This window comes from Arachis hypogaea, chromosome 13 (assembly GCF_003086295.3).
Source record: "Arachis hypogaea cultivar Tifrunner chromosome 13, arahy.Tifrunner.gnm2.J5K5, whole genome shotgun sequence".
Lineage (NCBI taxonomy): Eukaryota > Viridiplantae > Streptophyta > Magnoliopsida > Fabales > Fabaceae > Arachis > Arachis hypogaea.
The window spans coordinates 138057797-138073126 of NC_092048.1; the positions used below are offsets into that span (position 1 = coordinate 138057797).

General features: G+C 31.6%; 2 protein-coding genes across 2 annotated transcripts; both read left to right on the plus strand.

Moving 5' to 3' along the window:
• The first annotated feature begins 1948 nt into the window (after positions 1-1948).
• Positions 1949-5054, plus strand: LOC112791986 (14-3-3-like protein GF14 iota). Its single transcript, XM_025835054.3, has 7 exons — positions 1949-2262; positions 2977-3283; positions 3382-3469; positions 3562-3671; positions 3763-3911; positions 4074-4130; positions 4695-5054. Exons 1-6 carry the CDS (start codon positions 2190-2192, stop codon positions 4127-4129), a joined length of 783 nt encoding a protein of 260 aa, XP_025690839.1. The 5' UTR covers positions 1949-2189; the 3' UTR covers position 4130; positions 4695-5054.
• A 7123-nt stretch (positions 5055-12177) lies between these two features.
• Positions 12178-14677, plus strand: LOC112791987 (PLASMODESMATA CALLOSE-BINDING PROTEIN 2). Its single transcript, XM_025835055.2, has 4 exons — positions 12178-12608; positions 12916-13155; positions 13240-13276; positions 14125-14677. Exons 1-4 carry the CDS (start codon positions 12557-12559, stop codon positions 14393-14395), a joined length of 600 nt encoding a protein of 199 aa, XP_025690840.1. The 5' UTR covers positions 12178-12556; the 3' UTR covers positions 14396-14677.
• The last annotated feature ends 653 nt before the right edge of the window (positions 14678-15330 follow it).

Here is a 15330-nt window from a genome sequence, read left to right on the forward strand (position 1 = left end):
TGCTCTTGCAGATCCTTTTTTTATGTAATGTTTTACAGGTGAAAATTGAGTTGGACCCACCAGAACATAAATAAATAAATAATTGATTCCCCCCCCCCCCCCTCCTCTCTCTCTTTTGTTTTCTTTTCCGCTTTGACTGGGCCCAAAGTTAAATTTATTAAAAGAGAAAACTAAATTCAGATGGAATCCCGTTTAGGACAGAAAAATAGAAAATCCTTGGTAGAGTGATAGAGTCACCTGCTAAATGCTTAACAGTTAACACGAAAAAAAAAGTGATATTTTTAATCGTTATGAAATTGTTTCGATATTACAAAGCAGAACTTAGAAACCTTTTATTTCTATCTTACATGCGATCTGACACTCAAGCGGTTATCAATTCAACTATTCAAGAATGATAAATTGAATCGACCCAGCTGTTATAACGTGATATGAATTCATTAATTTTTTGAAGTTGAGGGGTAGCTTATTTACTTTACACATGTTAATTAATTCTAAAGCTATATTTATTTTCTATTACTCTGTCCATGCATCCCAATCCAGCTGATGTAGGTTTTGACTTTTGAAGGATCATGCTTGTTTAGCAAACTGGTAATTGGTTTGTGTTCGTACTTCATATCACATCACCATTATGGCCGGCTACTACTGGGTATTGGTCAAAAGAATGACATTATACAAAAATAAGCTAGACTTTATCTTAATTTTGTCCTCCCAAATATTATATCAACTCTCACCATTGTAAGTTTAATAACTATTATTCACCAAAATCAAACACGCCATAACTTTGAGTTGGTAGATCATGGCCTATCACTATTACATACACATAGATGTAAGCAAAAAATAAGCCAATCTAACTTTGTTCTGTTCTGGCAACTAAAACAACTTCGATATCATATTCTAATTTAAAAGCTTTGCATCGGCATATCTTTATATTCTTAGTGATGGAATACTTTTGTTGTCCATATTCGAATTCTATGAATCGAACAAAGAATCTCACTCTATCAAGAGATGAAAATATTAACACGTAAGATCATGCTCTATGTTACGTTGAAAAACTCATCTCTAGGTTAGCCAACTTTGTTTTCTTTTTTGGTGAAGCTAGTTCACATAATATATTAAAACTGGGTTTACTTACAGAGACAGGACACTGAGATACAGAGACACAAAACGTATTTGACAGAAAAAACATGGATCCAGGAATACTAAATTAGTGTATTTTGTGTCTATTCTCATAGGAAGGACACGAAGACACTAACAAATGACACAACTTATTTTTTATTTTTTTTTATTATTTTTGTTAATTTTTTATTATTATATTTTTCGTCTCAAATTTTTTGAATGAAAAAAAGAGAGAATAAATTAGATTTTCATAATTTATTTTAAGTTATCACTAAACAGAATATAAGAATACAAAATTTTGTATCTCTGTCCTTTATATCTTATTCTTAATGTCTTGTCTTTTCCTATTCTCAAAAACCAACGCAACCTTAGTTACATTGCTTTTATTCTCTTATAATTTCTAGAAAATAACGTTGATGCATATAAAAATTTTCTATAAAAGAACACACAAATTTCCTATAAAAAACTCTCATTTTCCTCAACCTTTCAATTAGATCGATTCCTACAAAAGTTAATTGACAAATCAAACAAAAGTTCCGCCATTTCCACTCTTTCCACCCTATATAAAGACAGTCTATAACTTTTTATTTCTTATTTGAATTGGAAACTAAATCAAATTATTCCAATTAAACTTGATTATTTTTATTTTTAACATGCCCCATGTCAAAGTCAAAGGAGACAGAAGTTGTACACCCTAGAAAGAAGACATGTCCAGCAACAATACTGAATATATATTACCGTATATACACGTATGTATGCATTATTGTATGGTGCACATAAATCCAATCAGCGTATGATTATTATTAAGAAAGAATACAATTCAAGTAGATGGAATTACAGCATAGAAGTGAAGAGGTTGATTTCCGTTTTGGTCGGTTCCAAAATAATCTAACGGCACAGATTCGGTCTTACATTCTCCTCCACAACTTGCTCCTTCCTTTATAACAACTCCACCCCACCTTCCCTTCTTTCACGCATTCTTATTCTTTTTCTTCTTCTTTTTCTTCACAATCACCAAACACACATTATTATTACAAAGCTATTGTTGTTTTCATCTCTCTCTGATACAAACAATGTCTACCGAGAAGGAGAGAGAGACTCAGGTTTACCTAGCCAAGCTTTCTGAGCAGGCTGAAAGATATGAAGGTCCTTTTTAGTTTTTACCATTCCTTGTTATGATTTGTTTTTTTTTAATCTTAATTAACATTATTTCATTTCATTTTTATGATTAATCACATCATGCTTATGCTGAATGTATTATATTACTCACCTTCGGAATTGTTGGATTTGTTCAAAAAAGAAATGCAAATGCAAATGCGAATCCAAACCCATTAGCTTTCATAAATCTAATTAAGAAAAGGACAAAAATTTGGAGGGATGATATGATTAGAAAAAAATATAACTAGTTTTTTATTTTCAAATTAACGAGAGTTGTTGCATAATAAGAAATGATGGTGAGATCTATTTTTTTAGATGCAAAACGTGTTATTAAGTATTATTATAAGAAAAATTGATTTAAAATACTTTATAAAAATATAAAAATATTATATATATACTAAAAATCATCAATTACTAAATTAATTATTATATATTTATGTATTAAAAAATATATATATTATTTAATTTATTTTTAATATTTATTTTATATTTTAGCGTATATTTTATATTCGTAATTTATATAATTAGCTCATCAAAATTAATTTCTAATAATATATAATCAATTTAAAATAATGAGAGTATTACATGACCAATAAACTATAACTCAAATGACATAGTTTTTCCATAAAGTTGCATGTTCGAATCTTCCTATCATCTATACAAAAAAAAATATTACATGACTAATAAATATTATTAATGCAGAGATGGTAGAATGCATGAAGACAGTGGCAAAGCTGGATCTGGAACTGACAGTGGAAGAGAGGAACCTGCTGTCAGTGGGATACAAGAACGTGATTGGTGCAAGAAGAGCTTCATGGCGCATCATGTCTTCAATCGAACAGAAGGAAGAGTCAAAGGGGAATGAGGCCAACGTCAAAATCATCAAGGGTTACCGCCAAAAGGTGGAGGAGGAGCTTTCCAAGATCTGCAGTGATATTCTCGACATCATTGACCACCATCTCATTCCTTCTTCCCACTCTGGAGAAGCCACTGTTTTCTACTACAAGATGTAAGAAATATAACTATTCATGTTATTTTTTTCTATCGGCTTAAGCTTTTGAAACGAGTGGTTTCATTCTAAAGTCTTGTCTTGTTTTCGTAATCCAGGAAAGGTGACTACTATCGTTACCTTGCTGAGTTCAAGACTGAGCAAGAAAGGAAAGAGATAGCTGAACAGTCACTCAAGGCATACGAGGTATTTGATACGAGTAATTGATTTTTTATGTAATAATCGGTGGATGCAAAAGAGTACTATATTATGTATGTTTGTTTGCATTGTATTAATAGGCTGCTTCAGCAACTGCAAACTCAGATCTTCCATCAACACATCCAATCCGTCTTGGACTTGCACTCAACTTCTCAGTGTTTTATTATGAGATCATGAACTCTCCTGAAAGGTATTATTAATTAGTTACTTGAGTGATTTGGTTATATATGCATGCTATTAGCTATGTATTGGGATTATTACTGAAATAAATTGAATTAAAGGGCTTGCCATTTGGCAAAACAAGCATTTGATGAGGCAATTGCGGAGTTAGACACATTGAGTGAAGAGTCATACAAAGACAGCACTTTGATCATGCAATTGTTGAGAGACAATCTCACTCTCTGGACCTCCGATTTGCCTGAGGATGGAGGTATTTCTTTATATTCATGCCAATATTGTGACATCATCATTATCATGATTTAATATAAATAAATAAATATGAGATGAAATCAAGCTTTTATGTTTTAGTTATTTATAATATCTGATAATATATACACTGCATTCAAAAAGTAAATGCTCTCATTCAATACAGGTGAAGAATTCAAACCAGTAGAAGAAGCATCAAAACCTACCGAACCTGAGTCCTAAGGTATGTATTTGGAATATTTTTTATTTTTAATTTTGTTTGACTTAAAATCTAAAGAGAAATATGAAATAGTATACTAAGGAGTGTTACGGTCACTGACTTTTGTGTTTTGTAACCATTAATTGGTCATTAATAGTATTTTTAATGGTGTGAGATTACATCCAATAATAAAAAATCACTCACTTTTTTTTATGATTAAGTACTGGCCACAAAACATAAAAGTTATTAGTTCCTTAGACTTTTCTATAGTTATAATAACTAGAATAATGTTAGATAACTATCAAAATTTATTGGTTTTGGTGATTTATTAATGTTTAAATGTATGAAATAAAGTATGTTGTTGAATTATTAAAAAAATTGAATTAATGACTTAATGATCAATAAAAACAATAAATTTTTATAATTTTCTAACATTATTTTAATAACGATACTCCTTTTTTGTATGAGTATAGAGAGACTATGCTATTTGAACTATAATTTATTGACAAAAAAATATTATTTTAGTCAACTAATCATAGTGTTTTTAAACAATTTTGACGGTTTTTTTTTTCTGTCTTTTTAATTTAGATTTTGCAGCAATGATAGGGATAAGAATAATCCTAGATATATGCAAGAGAGGGCAACTTTTCAGCATTTTTGTTGCAATGGATCTGGACCGGACAATATAATGCAGAGTTGCAAACCAAAGCCACTTCCTAATTCTTGCGCTTTCCCTTACAATCCAACAACCAAAGCTTTTATTATTACTGCTTTATAATTTTTTTTAATTAATTAAGTAAGTAGTAAATTGAAACAATATAACGATGAGTCATATTTACGTTCTCCTACTAAAAGCATCTATTTTTTTTCGATGATTACTTTTTAATTGATTCACTCCAAAATGTTTGTCTTCCCTCTATTAAATAGATTTTGTTGTTATTGGAGAAATTCTATTGTCTTATTGGTTTGATGATTTTTTATTTTTTATTTTTTGAATGAGTTCTAAGTTACAATCGAAGTATTGAATGGAAAGAAAATCTAACCTAGAGATTAATAATTAGTTACCGACAAACATATATTCGAGAAGTTATGTCTAATAATCTAAAAATAAATAAAACTTTTTTTCACCAAATGTATATAAATGTTGTAATCTATAAAAATTGAATATTTGGGAATTTATGTGTCTATCTAAATCTAAATAGCAAGAATGCTAAATATTTCAAATTTATAGTGTTCATGAAGCATAAAAAATAACACATTATTATTGTCATATTTCATTTAGATATTATAATTGAATTCCCTTAAAACATGTTAGTAGTAGTATTTATACATTTACCATCTCAATATTCACCCTGGCGATTGGCGAACCCTACCCAGCCACCCAAAAAAAAAAGGCTCAATTTGATATTGATTAAGTAATTAATTAAGGAGTAAAATTACTATTCTTAAATTATTGGTGATGTCATTTTAATTTGAGATATATTATTTTTAATAAATATACAACTCTACCAGAAAAAATAAACTTATTAAATTGAGAGTGACATTATTAATTTTTATAACGAAAATAATCAAATATCCCCATGAACTAATCAAATTAAACCTTTATCCTTCACTCCTTTCTGAAGTGCTGTCCATGGGTCCAGTAACTTTCTGTCTCTCTAATGGTCAAAACCCCAATTAAGCACTTTTTAGGAATATATATACAAAGTAATCTAAAAGCAATCTTGGAATTGCAAGTAGTAATCTTGTGCAATAAATAAATGAGTTTTGTATAGTGTGTTTCAAGAGTTTTATAAATGATGTTTTATTTTTTTAAGAGATAGTTAAATAATATTTTTCTTCTTTTTATTTAAAAAATATATTTTATTTTTTTGTATATATATAGTTTATTCAAGTCATAAAAATAGGGAAAAATATAAATTTTATAAATAGAGAAGAAGAATGTTATTTACTATGAAGCACGGATTCTCCTATGGTGCCGCCGTATCAGTGTCGAACACGAATCCGACATCGACACTCGACGGATACTTCAAACGAGCGTATCGGTGGTGTGTCTTCTTGCGGTGCAGAATTTTGGTGAAGCTGTCACGAATCCGAACGAGTCCGGCCCGATTTTGTGGTTTTATGGCCCAATTAACCGATTTTTTTAATTTTAAAATATTTTAAAATCAAAACAAATCAAAATTTAAATTTAAAAATAAAATAATTAATAGAAGCAGAGTTGATGACAACAGTCTAGGTCTGAGTGAGGTTTCGTATTTATCTTTAGATGAACCAAACATAGAAGCTGTGGTATTTGCGGATGATGGATTTGGAGGAGAAGAAATTGATACATTTTCTGTTAGCAAGATGGCAATAGTAGATTAAAATTTTTTATTTTTTTAATAATTGCATAATTTTTAGACTTTTTTATGCAACTATATTTTCTCTTATATTTACAATATGATATTTTATTAATTTAATATATTATTTAAATTTTAATTCACAACGTATCCTAAACATGTCGTATCTAATTTTTTATAAAAAAAACGTATCGGCGTATCCATGTCGTGTCGTGTCTGTATCGCGTGTTGTATCGGTTCTTCCTAGGTTATTTATTAAGTATCTCAGAGAGAAAAACCATTAAAACTCTAAAGTATTACTATAAACAGATGTACGGCGTTTTGGCCATTTGCTTTTATTGTTTGCTAGTTTATTCAACACTAAATTGTTGAGATTAAAACTTAAGTTTACAATATATAATAAGAGTTTTAAAATATTTTAGTCGTCTAATAATATTTTTTTTATCGATTAATATAAAAAATAACTATTTATTGTGATGTAATATTATACGATTAAATATATATAACAATAATTACCATCACTTTTTTAAATATGAAATTATTGAGCAAATAATTTTCAATAAATAATTAAAAAATATATGCACAACAGCCAGAAAAATTATCAAAAGTATTTATAAAATTTACAAATATTGACAAAAATATACATAATCTAAAAAAATTAACGTTATATCCATGAAAGATGGTTTCATATGACAAAAGTTTTCAAATACTAATTTTTGGGTTTTTTACTTCAATAAATAAAACAAAAACCAATTTTACTGATTCTCCTAAAACAAAATTTCCAAATATGCTTTCGTTCTTTCTAATATTATGTAAATCGTCCTGGAGTGATAAAGGTTATGTAATACATTAAATATGACACTATAGAACGATTTATGCATGCATGGTCTAGCTCGAAATAGCCATAAATCGTGCTAAGGTACTCGTGGTTACAACTTGAGTATAAATTATCCCACCTTGGTGGTAGGATTCACGTGATTTTAGGCTAAAGCACAAAGGCCTGCCACGATTAATGTGCTTTTTTAACTCTAACAACTCTGGCGCGATTTGCGTTCTCTTTGCTAAACCTAATAGGCGTGCCACGATTTACACGCAACGTAGTAATCCTGAGTAGTCTAGAACGATTTATGATGATAAAAACTCTATAAATAAACGAGTGTGGCATAAACAAATCACACTTGAAGTTTTGTGAGTTTAGGGAGAGATGGCTGAGAGTATATTTTTGTTAGTTCTTCGTCGAGGAAAATTTGATGAAAACACAAGTGAAGGTATTGTGTTCTCTAGTAAAAAGCAGATAGGTGTATTTGTAAATCCGTCAACGACTTTGATGGAATTACATAGTAGTATATTATAAAAGGCAGGAAAGTGTGGTAAAAAAATATGTGAAACAATTATTTTTCGTATTCCTATATCACTGAGGTAAAGTTATGTTAAGTTTGGAAAGTACGAGATGCTTGGCGATGATGACATTCTTGAAAAGTTTGCAAGTCACTGATATCCATCGATGGTACTCATTTATATGGGAAGTATGGAGGTACTTTGCTAATGGCTATTACCCAAGATGGAAACTCAAAAATTCTTCCAGTAGTATTCGGGTTAGTCGAAGGCAAAAACACAAATTCGTGAAAGTTTTTCCTTGGCCACCTTCGTCAGCAAGTGACTCCCCAACATGGCATTTTAGTCATCTCTGACCAGCATTTTTTTCGCCTATTCAGGAAAAGTTATTGCCCGTATATGAGGGACCTCATGTGATCCCCGATCCCAGCATGATGTGAGCTGCTGTTGGAAGACCTTGGAGTACCAGGATAAAGAATAGTATGGATGAGACTGAGCCGGATCAACTGAAGAGATTCGAAATGTGTAGGACCCTAGGTCATAGATCTGTAACTTCGTGCTTAGATTTGTACTGTTACCTCCGATGCATTGGCGGGCAAGACTCTGAACTTGTTTTGGAACCACGAAAAATAAATTATGAAGTCATCGATACAATCATCCGGTGGAAGTTCGTCGAATAGCTCTCCAAACCACACCCATGCAGGCTTTCCTCCCTCCATCAATTGCTCGAAGTCACTGAGACACCCGCTTACTGCATGTCCGTCAATAAGGAGGCCAAACTGGTATGCTACATTCTGTAGTGTTATCGTGCACTCTCCGAACGTCATATGGAACATATGGGTCTCAGGACGTCATCGCTCCACAAATACACTGATCAACGGCTCATCAAGCTTGAACCAATAATCATTCAACCTTGCAACATGCAGTAAATTGGCACGATCTAAGTACGACAGTATACAATCGTGCATTATTATCTTCTGTTGCCTACGAACACTCTTAACGCATCGAGTTGGCTAATAAAACATAAATATTAGTGAAACAAGTTAACCGGTCATTATACAAAAAAAATACTCAGTATAAAAGGTTCATCCAATAACCTACTAAAATTAAAAAAGTCAGGTTATATGTATTCATCAAAATACACACTTCTAGCAGCACAAGAAAAAATTTATCACCAGTCTAACATCACAAGCATAAAATTATCGACCACTTTATCCATGCCTCATTAAAAAATTAGAACTCTAACATCGTTTAACCCAACCAAAAACCTATGAAATCACTAAACAGCCAAACCCACAAAATCATTATTAAAAAAAGGTTCTAACAAGCATATTCAAACTAATATTCATCAACATATTAGTGTAATCACCAGAGCCATGACATCAACCAACTCAACTAAATTTACATTTCGATGACTAACCTCGTCGTCGATAAATCTGGCAACATGCGCAATACCATTAAGGTGGTACATATCTCCGTGGTTGGCCACCATCCTTCCTGCAAGACAGATTTCTCTCACTCTGCCGCGTAACCCACTGCTTTGTGCCTCACTACACCGGCCAATGGTTCCTCTGGCCCAACCGCCGCCGCACCATTGCTGGTGAACACCCCACACCTCCGCTCACTGCCACCTCCTCCACCGCTGTGGGCCATCTTCCTCCCAACCCTTCTCTCCTAAAGCTAGCTGAATATGGTGGCTCCTCCCACACCAACGTGAGTTGCCGCTGTGTGTTGAGAGAAGACTTAAGCAATAACTCGTTGTAGCCACTTTAGAGTAACTCTTCAAGCATTAATTGTCCATGGGCTTTGAAGGTCTCCAAAAAGACCATAAATCGCGCTAGACTACCCAGGTTATGCTATTGCATGTGAATCGTGGCAGGCCTTTGTGCTTTAACCCAAATTCACGTGACTCCTGGCAAGGTGGAACGATTTATGCATAAATGTAAGTATGTAACCCTGCCAGTCTCGTGACAATTTACACGTGAATCCCCTAAGCCATGCATGCATAAATCTTTCTAGGGTGCCATGTTTAACCTATTACATAACCCTTATCACCCTAGGACGATTTACATAATATTAAGAAGAGGGAAAACACGTTTGGAAATTTGTTTTGGGAGAATCCAGTAAAATTGGTTTTTGTTTCATTTAATTATTTAAGTAAAAAAATTTCTAATTTGTTGTTAATTTTTTAATAAAATTTTCAAACTATCCTACCCTAACCCCATTCTACCGTCACTCCTTCTCTTCTCACTTCTTCCTCTCTCCTCACTTCTCCTTCTCTCAAAAATCTTCACATAGTCACATAACTCTCCTCCTACCTCTTCACTGTCGTCCGCCACCCATCTACCCAGTCACCGCCAATCTCCTCCCCTCTCACTGTTTTTCCCTCTCGCTCTTAAGGTGACTACAACATCTTCGTCGTACGCCTGTGTCCCAACCTAAGGAGAACGTTGTTGTGATGCGCCTGTATCAGCCGAGGAGAACGTTGTCGTGGCGCGCCTGACCCAGCCAAAGAGAACACGGTCGTCGCGCACCTGAGAAGAGAGAGGGGTCGTGATGCTGCTGCATGCAAAAGGAGAGTTTGGTAAACTTATGCCTAAATTGGTTGAGGTCTTATCCTCCACCACTACTACTATCACTATTGATTTTAGCCTGATTTGTTGTAGGAGTAGTTTTGGACTCCATAACAAGAGTTTTAAAGGTGTAGGTTAAGTTATGAAAAGTTGAAAAAGTGAGTTGAAGTTGAAGGTAGGACAATTTAAAAATTTTATTAAAAAATTAATAAAAAATTAAAAGTTAAATACTTTTGTAATACGAAATCCATCTTTTATAAGTATAATATTAATTTTCTTAATTCATGGATACTTTTATAAACGTTTGTAAATTTCATGGATATTTTTGATAGTTTTCCCACAACTACTTAAAGTAGAGTGCTGCTCCAACTCGAAGCCAACGCACAAGTAGAAGAAAGGACCACGCAATATATGGAATGAAAATTCTTGAAAAGAAGCTTTTCACATATGGGTCTATCTTTGTAATTGTGCCAAATATTCCTATACATTTCATATACATATAATGATATAAACGCTAATTCAAACAAAATTTCCCATATTTGGAATTCCATGCCAATTGACAAGTCGTTGCCGCGGAACATAACCTTCTTTACCCCCTCTAAATTAAAGTGCAAATCTACATGAAAAGCATTAAGGAAATTTTTAAGTAAACACAAGTTTAATGGCTTAGATCTCTGTGTGTGTCTCTCTCTATATATGTATATAATTATATATAATACTGTAATTTATTAGTTTCTTGGTAACACTTTTTGAAACTAAAAATATGCTCTAATTTTGATGTACTAAATTTAAATCCTGAAGTAAACTAATCAATATCAAACTTATTTTTATACTCTTCTGATAAAAGAAATATATTTAACATGGTGGTTGAACTCACAATATTACTTTAACATCTCATACATGTCTAGCTAGGCCTCTTTTTATGGAATGTCAACCTTATCTCTTATATAATATTTTAATGTGGATTTAATTTCATTATAACATGGATCAAACTTTTAATTTGATCACACAAGTTGATGATAGAGTACTGATGAAGAAAAATGCTGTTTGTAATTGTTTGTTTATATAAAAGTGGTCCTATCTTCTCCTTAACCTTTTCTTTAATTATTAATCTTATTTACTACCAGCGAGTACAATAAAAAATCCTTATAATAACGGAAAAGAAACCATTTTCAACGACTCAAAATTGTTCAATAATTTTAGATAGAACTAATTAAAAAATATGTGTGTTTTCTATATTTCTGTATGAAGTTCACTTCTTTGATTCTTTCTCCCCTTTAACACATGGAATCAAAATCAATACTAATAAACAATTTAAAAAAAAAGTAAAGTGACAAATAAATCTCAAAAAATTTATAATTCACACAAATTAGTTTTTAAAAAAATATTAATAAAATCTTTTAAATAGTAAATGTGATCATACTATTTTTAAATTAGTCTTATGATTAGTGCTTGTTTAGACGCCATTAAATTAATAAAAAAAGATCTTTTTTAATTAAATTTTTTTATTTTGTAATGTGTTTGACAAATTTTTAATAGTAAAAATAAAAATACTAGAAAAATAAAAAAATTTACAAAGTTACCATTTACATTTTTTTTAAAAGATATTTTTTTCCTTAAAAAATAATATTTTTCATATAATGAATAAATAAATAAATAAGTACTTTTATCTTAGTTTATCTAAATATAATTAAAAAATAAAAAATCTTTTTATAAAAAAATTTAAATATAAAATCACTTTTATTTTTATAAAAGATCTTTTTTAAAAATAGCACCCAATCAAACCTTTAAGATAGAAGATTCTAATTTATTACGTTTGTTATTTTAAAAGATTTTATTAACTAATCTATTCAAAATGTTTATATGTCGCCTTACTCTAAAAAAAAAAAAAAACATTTTTACAGTAAAATTGGCCATTTGAAAACATGACAAAGTAATGAGTGAATTATAAAACTAAGGAAATCCTGTACACAATTCCCCAGAACAGTACCCTCCCAGTTTATGCCTTTATATTGTATAATAATGCCTTTATCATTCACTTAAATGATGTAAAACACAAGCCATAGTGATATATAGTTTGATAGAGACACCTAAACCACAACACTTCTCTCTTGTCCCTCACAGATTCTTCATTCATTCATTCATTCTCCAAACACTTTTATCTTTCTCTTTTCTTCTCCCTTTCTTACTCTACCTTTTCATGGCCCTTTTCCTCTATTTCCTGCTTCTCTTGGCCCTCACTGGCCATTCAAGTAAGTCTTTCTATTTTTGAAGTTTCAAAATTTATAGATAGCTGCTGATCCATGTATGTTTTCTCTGACATCATGAGTTCCTATAATTGATTATTGCTTTTTCTTGCTTTAAGTTCTTTGTGAGGTGGATTTCTACTATGATGATCAAAGACATGCTATGTAATTCTAATTGAGAGAGTGAATTTTAGTTGCTAGTTAAGGAAATTTCTAAACATGTTTTTTGTTCCCTTGTCGATTTTGTTATTTCTGAATTGCATATTTTGATTGCTGTATGAGCTGACTGTTCTTTTTTTATTTTCTGCAATAGATGCTCTGTACTGTTTATGCAAAGATGGTGTAGGTGATCAAGCACTTCAGAAAGCAATAGATTATGCTTGTGGGAATGGAGCTGATTGTAGTGCTATTCTCCAAAATGGAGCTTGTTACCAACCAAACACTGTGAAAGATCACTGTAACTATGCTGTTAATAGCTATTACCAAAGGAAAGGTAATGCTCAAGATAGCTGTGATTTTTCTGGTGCTGCTTCCACTAGTCAAAATCCACCTTGTAAGTACAACTCCCATTTTAATTTTTATTCTTCTCTTCCTTATTTTTCTTTACTAATTTATTTGCTTAATTTTTAATCTGCAGCTACATCTTCTGGTTGTGTTTACCCCTCAAGTCCTAGGTATGTATATCTTGACTTGATTATGTATGTGTCTTATGATCCTATGAAACTAGTTTGTTTTGGGAGTGTTTTCTGTTCCTACTCTCGAATCTCTTTTTCATTTAGATGTAAAGGTGATTTAACATGATTCCTTTTTTTAGGATTATTCTACTTTTCCATTTGGGGTGGGTGGCTAAGCTTATTAGAATCTTTGGTGGGTTTCAGCAATATACAAAAGCATTTCAAAAACTGAGTGCTTTTATTCAGCATTGAAAAAACGTTGCATTTTACAACATTAGTCAAAACCGTTACTATTATTATTATTATTATTGTTATTATTATTATTGGGTTATAGTAAAAGAAGCCTTTTTTTTTTCTTTGGTTTATGTACCCTGAATTTTTTTTTGTGTTATTTGACAGTTTTAGCTAAAAATTTTTGTTTTTCAGGACTTCTAGATTTCCACCAGTTGAGCTAAGCCGTGTCATATGCTTGTTCTATTGAAATTGAAATATTAGCTGTCATGATTAGGATGTTCCACAATTATTCTTGTCAACTTCAACCACTTTGATCTTTACATCTGTGCTCTCATATATAATATTCTTAGATAGGATATTTATTTTATTTTTTTTATATCAAGTATTATGCCAACTCATTTATCATTTACCATTAGATAAAATGTGAATCTCGCTAAATTTTTATCAGATAGAAAATGCTAATAAATCAATGGTGCCCTCTAAAAAATGAGTGCAACAAACATTTTCTGAGTTACATAAGAGTTGTTGTTATTGATTGATACTTCTTATATTATATTAATCCATAAGGTCTTTAATTTATTTGCTGATATTGTTATTCTATGGTTCTGTTGCAGCAATGCTGGATCAGGCTCTACAACACCCTCAACCGGTACACCAGGAACATCACCTTCCACTACACCATCAACAGGCACCGGCACCGGCAACGGCACCGGCACTGGCACCGGTTTTGGAACAGGGAGTCCTACTGGTGTGTTTGGAATAAGTCCATCATCTTCAACTGGTGTCAATGATGGGAGTGGAGCTGCTTTGAGTCCTTTACAAGGCACCAAAACCATGTTTCTAATGTCCCTTTTTCTTACCTTATTGTTAGTCTTGAGGGTCTAGATTAAACTTGTTTTGCATATGTATGGACCAGATTTTGCAACCATAGTCATCAATTCAAGCAAAACCCATTTTTGTTTCTTTTTTGGAATAAAAAAGGGTAGGGGAATTTGGCTTCATTATCATCACTTTATATTTGATTGATTTTGACTACATATTAGTGTAGAAACAAACCTAGTCAGTTTTCTTAGCTTTGTTCCATTTGTATATCTATGACTATGAGAGGCACTATTTCTTAATTTAATGGAACCTCCTAGCCCATATATAAATTATTTTTTTAATCTATGATTCCATGCCACTTTGCCATTTTTCTTCCCCCATTTCTTAAATAATTATCCTGCATGATTAGCAGCACTTTACATGTTATTCATTCATTCACTTTCTTTCATTTTCAGCTGCACAAGTTTTTTATTAGTATGATATATACCCTGATTGTTTCTTACCTGCCATGGTACCGCATATACATTTTTTTTTTGCAAGTGGTTAAAAAAAACCTGAAAAACAGTTTGCAAATTGCAACATTCATATTCCTAATGAAAAAGTTTAGTTAGTTCAAAGGTCTTTTCAATGACTAATGAGGAACACGATTTCATTTGTGATTTTCCTTTCTCGTGTGGGGGTGTGGCTGCTGATCATTCATTCCGTGGGAACGTTTTCTCTTATGGATGTTCCAAGTCAATACTCAATACACCAACTTAGAATAACTTTAGTTTGATGTAACAACATGCGTAGCTGACAAATGAGAAAATAAAAAATATATAAAGGTGCATGCTTTAGACGACATCTTAGTAATTTTGAACAAAATCAAACTAGGAATAAATAATATAATTAGACAGATTTGATCTACCTAATTTGGTTTTAAACTTCTAATATAAAAGTAGAATCCTCTGTATATTTAAACTATTGCAAAGTTTTACTTAGTTGACCTAAGTTAGGCC

Bases quoted from the DNA above. Each gene is read 5' to 3' on its own strand.
- LOC112791987 (XM_025835055.2), top strand. From the start codon at position 12,557: ATGGCCCTTTTCCTCTATTTCCTGCTTCTCTTGGCCCTCACTGGCCAT. The intron at 12,609-12,915 runs GTAAGTCTTTCT...TTTCTGCAATAG, and splicing joins GGCCCTCACTGGCCATTCAA to ATGCTCTGTACTGTTTATGC. The intron at 13,277-14,124 runs GTATGTATATCT...GTTCTGTTGCAG, and splicing joins GTTTACCCCTCAAGTCCTAG to CAATGCTGGATCAGGCTCTA.
- LOC112791986 (XM_025835054.3), top strand. From the start codon at position 2,190: ATGTCTACCGAGAAGGAGAGAGAGACTCAGGTTTACCTAGCCAAGCTT. The intron at 2,263-2,976 runs GTCCTTTTTAGT...TTATTAATGCAG, and splicing joins GCAGGCTGAAAGATATGAAG to AGATGGTAGAATGCATGAAG. The intron at 3,672-3,762 runs GTATTATTAATT...ATTGAATTAAAG, and splicing joins ATCATGAACTCTCCTGAAAG to GGCTTGCCATTTGGCAAAAC.